Below are 5151 nucleotides of genomic sequence, written 5' to 3'. Positions count from 1 at the left end.
CATTCTAAGTACAACGCAACACTGTAAATAGTTTAGGAAAAAGAATATTCAGTCAAGTAACGTTCATTCGGTGTTGACACGATGCAGAATAGCTTTAAAAAAGGAAAAAAACGCTGTCAACTTTCGTTACAAATGCAAACACACCGAGTACAACATTCATACCATTGTTTCACCTTTGTTGCTGAACATACAGGCTAAAAAGCTACGATGGAAGAAAAAAAATCTGTCAATTGAAGCTCGTTCGGTTTTGTGGGTTTTTTTTTTTTTTTTAAATCTGCTCCAGTCCACACGGTTTCAGCCCCTTCCTGCTCTGCGCCTTCTCCTTCTGGTGGGACTCCCAAGAGCCGCGTGTACATGCTACTACCTGACGCAGCCCACGCACAGCGTCGCGCGTTCCCGCGGACTCTCCTAACGGGACCTCTGGAGGTCTCCCCTCAATCCGTCAGCGGTCATTTGGAGTACGGGCAGGGTCTGTACGAACTGCTAAACCAACTCGTGCAAGTCCAACAAATCCATGCGGACAACCGAGGAAAGAAAAATCAACCAGCAGCGTAAGGGAGAAGAGGGAGGGAGGGAAGATTGTGGCGGGGAAGGCGACCGAGTTCCTTCTTTCACCGTACGGCTGCTCCGCCAGCGATGCCAGAGGTCAGAGGACTGGTTTGTTTTATTAAATGCAGTAAACATTGCACATGTCTCAAGTCTTCAGTGCAAAAGCCTGGTTCGAACGCTCTGTGTGATTGTTTGGCTGTGTGTTTGGGTCACATGCATTACGCAAGCCTGTTGTACAACCGGGAGGAGACCGGGGACTCAAGCTTTTCTTCTCTTGTATGGAACAGAGGTGCAAAAGCCATGAAAAATTCCAAAAGAATATAAAACCGGGAATGTCCCAAAACACAAGACCACCCTCCCCCTCCCACACGCACACACACACACCCCTTCCCCCAATTTCCCAAGCTTCGGTTTAAGTAGGCAATGTTTACTTGTTTCAGTCTGCAGAATCCAAGGTATCATTGGAAGGGGGAGGGGGAGGTGCGTATCTCAGTCTGTAAGTGCCTAAAACAGGAAAGAGAACTACTAAGTCACTGCTCGCAATTAAAATGGATTACAAAACCACCACAAGGTATCAAAAATGGACATGCTCTTCAAAAGGCACTATCATCCTCCAGTCCTTTTAAAGTAGGCCCTAAGATCTGACACCGTTGCCTTTCACCTGCTTGCTAAAACTCTGAAGTTTAAAAAGAGGAGAGAGACCGTAGGTACAGGAAAAAAAGAGCACAGCCAAGACGACCCCCATCGAGGTTCATCTTTCCTGCCCCGGTCCGACCAACCACGGGAAGCGGGAACGGGCGCAGAAAACAAGCCTATGCCCCGTGCCACCCCTGCATTTCCCCCCACCCCGTCCTTCGGGAGGGAGAGAGAAATGGCGTATCGAGCCTGAAGAAGCCATTCCTCTGGGTTTTTTTGGCTCCAATTGGTTTCTGCCTTTTTGCAAAGTTAGAGCACGCTTCGTTTACGTGTGGCGTGGCGGGGCACAGAAGGATGGCTGCGCGTGCAAAGGTAAGCCTTAGAAAAGTCACTCTGTCAGATGGCCAGGCTCTTGGCTTTCTTTTCTTTTAAATTCTCCCAAGTTTTAAGAATCCGAGGTCGCATCACAGACAGGAATTGGTATCTTGCACTTTTTGCCAATGAATTCTCTCCAAAAAGAGCCACTGAACAGGAATGGAAAAATCGTAACGACATGCAAGTCTCAAGATAACGCCAAAAACCAACCAGTGAGAAAAGAATGACAATTTAGGACTGACGCGGTTTGACTCCCCAGCTCCGAATCACACCCCTTTTCAACTTCGGGCTGCGAACCCCGTTCCCTTGCGCTGTCCTACAAAAATTTTCAGGCAGAGATAAGATACTTCTTGCAGTTTTAGAGCAGGTCACTAGTGCACGACCATTTACACAAAACATACACACGCACGCACGCCTTTCTGCAAGACCAGAAACAGCACATTCAGAAAGGTAAAGAGAAACGGCTAAACTCAAAAGCAAGTCCGCTGGGAGTTATCGTGATTACCTTGTTGACTGGCCTCCATGGATGACTGCTTACAGTCCTGCGCATAGTGTCCACTTACACCACAATTGTAACATGAAACGTTCCCGTTCTTCTTGGGTCCCGACCCATTTGTGTTGGCAACTACGTTAGGTGCTGGATATACAGGATAGAACCTCCCAAATCCCGCCATCTGCTGCATACCATAGTTGGCTTGGCTCCCCATCACCGGGTCATGCATAAGCCCGTTTGCATATGGAGACTGAGGCAGGAAGAAAGGAAGTTGTGTTCCATTGCTTTGATGTGCTTGATTGAGGTAGCTGCCATTGCAAAGTGATGGCAGAGTGAAGAAAGATGGAACTCTGTAGACTTGTCCATGAAGAGGGTTATGATAAAAATAGCTATTAATCTGAAGGCTTCCATTGGTCCCGCAGCTACACCTACGTCCGCAAGAGCCGCAAGGACCAGACCCCAGCTGCTGCGGAGGCAACATTGTCCCGTTAGTGTTGTTGTTTCCCACCGCGTTTATGTAGGATGTGCTGTCACTCTGCGCAGTGCTGTGTGTCAGAGCAGGGCTCGGGCTGGGGGCAGGGCCTGGCGTATGCGTGGGTATGGCAGGAGGAACCGTGGACTGGACCTGACCGACACCTAAACCAGCGGACTGAGGTGGCGAGGAAGTGGCTACAGTGTTCAGCACATTTGTGTTCTGGCTGGGCAACACGCTGGTAGCGTGAGGGCTGCCTGGCAAAGTGTACGAGGCTGGTGGAGGGGGCGGCGCTGCTGTGGAGAGACCGGCTGCTGGAAGAACTACCTTGAGATTGGCAGGCTGAGGGATTGCTCCTGGGTTTCCCTCAATGTGAGGCACCATTTGATTCAGTCCTACCACCTGGGATGCAGGCTTTGTGATGGGATCTGTAGTAGGAACCGGGGATCCTGGGAAACTACCTGGATTGTGGACTGGGATAAAGGCAGTATTTGGTGATCCAATACTTAAGCTTCCTGTCGGCTGCTGGGGTCCGTTAACTGTGCAACTTTCCGACGATCCCTGTGGAGAGGGCATTTTCAACCTATGTATTGCCAAATGCAAAGCAGGGCTACCGGGCTGGACAGAATGCGGAAGGAAAGTGGATGGGACCGGCAAAGGGGAAGCCATCAGCTCGAGGCGTTTCTCGGGCTCGCCAGAGCTCGCTGGGCCCATTCCACCCGGCGGCGAATTTGCAGACTCTCTCACTGGCGAGACAGCAACAGGCGTGGTAACGAGCATTCCCATGGTTTTACCGTCTGCAGAGATGGGCGGTGGGACGACTGCTTCAGGCTTTTGGGCAGCGCTGTGCATCACACAGTGTAAGGCAGGCATGAAGGAAATATGTTGAAACTTGGCATTCAAAGCATCTTCTGAAAGGCTTCCGTTTTCGTTATTCGCTGAAGAGATCTGAGCAGATGATTTGTTCATATTTGATGAACTGACACCACTGTAGCCTGTAAACCTGGCTGTATTTTGATTCCCAGAGTCCTCAGAATTGCTGTCTGTATCTGTGGAGACAAAAGCATTTGTCGGTCAGAAGAACGAATCTGAAAGAAAGGAGAGTCATGCTCTGGACTCGTTTACCCACATAAAGCTTCTCAAGTTTGATGACACAAGTGACACATCTTCCCAAATTATAACAACCTTGGGATTGTTTCAATTCATCCCAATGGCGATGGGTCAGCCTCCATCACCTGCCTGTATCAGACTGCCCAACTACCTACTGTGTCTCTGACCCGGGCGTATCAGCAAACGCAAAGACCGGGGCACGGATCGAATTGGGAATTTGCATCTCCCTAGAAGGACGGTAGACAGTTCACTCAAATTTGGAAGGAGTGGCAGATTAAACTGACAATACAAACAGAAGGACCTCTCAGACATGCCACACACAGTTACGCCAAAGTTTCTCCCTTTGCTGTACTATTGAAATTTCCCAGGACGGCTGTGCCACCGAGGTCGGAAAAATGACCCCATGCATGCAGTAACCTGACCCTCAGCGGTATGTAAACAGTCCTGCTCATTGCCAGTAGCATCCGAACTGTCCAGTCACACCACCCACGAAGCAAAACGTGTTCTGCGGCTTGTTCACAGATAAAAACAGGTAATATAAAACGGAGAAACTGATTAAAATGAAAAAAAGAATGAGGTTAGTCTAAGGAATGAAGTCGTTCATGCACACTCTCCATAAATACAACCTCGGTCTTTCTCTTCTTCGCTATCAAAGCTTTCCCTCCCATCGTGTCGCGGGCTAGAAGGAGAACTGTAACTTTCCGATGATGTCTCTCCACATGTATCGTGACCAGATCCAGCGTCCAAATTCAGATCTAAAAATGAAAACCGGCATTTTTATTTTTAATCTCAGTATATGGAAGAGAGGTTATTGTGGTTCGCGCACATCTCACACTCGTTCAGGTGTTCGGGTGTTCCTGCTTAATTGCATCTGCCCCCTGTATTCCCACTCCCGGCATTCAGGGCTGGTCTCGTCCCTAAATCTGCAATGCCCGACTCCTTGGGTGTTGAAGAAGGTGACGCTGAAAATTTGTATTTATGCAGATTAGTGAAAGAACGCTCATCCTTAATAAATTTTGTGGTGCTTATACCAAAGTGTACTACAAGGATCATTTCCTCTGAACGGTGGTGCTCAACATTTCTGCTCAAAGAGACCCAACGCTCCGCGGTCACACCAGCACAGGCAGAAAGCTAACTCCACGGGCAGCATCAAAATCACACACGTTTTACAACAAACTCTTCCAGAACAGGCTTTAAGCCAACTGTATCAACAAAACCTGTTCAAAGAAAAAGAGATGAACTAAAAGAAGTGTAAAATTGTTTTCTAAATTCTGAATGGGATCATGGGAAACTCATTTGCTGGAAACCAAGTTTCAGCATGGGTTTAGACCCTATTAGTGAAGCTCCAGCTTCCAAGTTCAGCCTCAGAGGTGAAGGAGCAAGGCAGGCGCACGCTCTCTTGGCATGTATGCCAGACACTAGCTTCAAAGAAGCCCCAACCCCCAAAAAAGCTCGGTTGCCAGAACTCCAAGACAAAAATTAGAACACTATTATTAATTTTATTAATTCTAATAAA

At 48.3% G+C, this 5151-nt stretch overlaps 1 protein-coding gene across 1 annotated transcript; it reads right to left on the bottom strand.

Annotated features, from left to right (window-relative positions):
* Positions 1-667: 667 nt before the first annotated feature.
* Positions 668-4390, bottom strand: ZCCHC2 (zinc finger, CCHC domain containing 2; the record flags this gene model as incomplete). The annotated part of the gene is made up of 3 exons (XM_010150827.1): positions 668-1053; positions 2066-3574; positions 4262-4390. Coding segments are annotated over 3 exons (1706 nt in total), but the record flags the coding sequence as incomplete, so codon positions are not given.
* Positions 4391-5151: the final 761 nt, after the last annotated feature.

This window comes from Eurypyga helias, unplaced genomic scaffold (genome assembly GCF_000690775.1).
Source record: "Eurypyga helias isolate BGI_N326 unplaced genomic scaffold, ASM69077v1 Scaffold45764, whole genome shotgun sequence".
Lineage (NCBI taxonomy): Eukaryota > Metazoa > Chordata > Aves > Eurypygiformes > Eurypygidae > Eurypyga > Eurypyga helias.
This window is presented reverse-complemented; position numbering and strand designations above follow the sequence as displayed.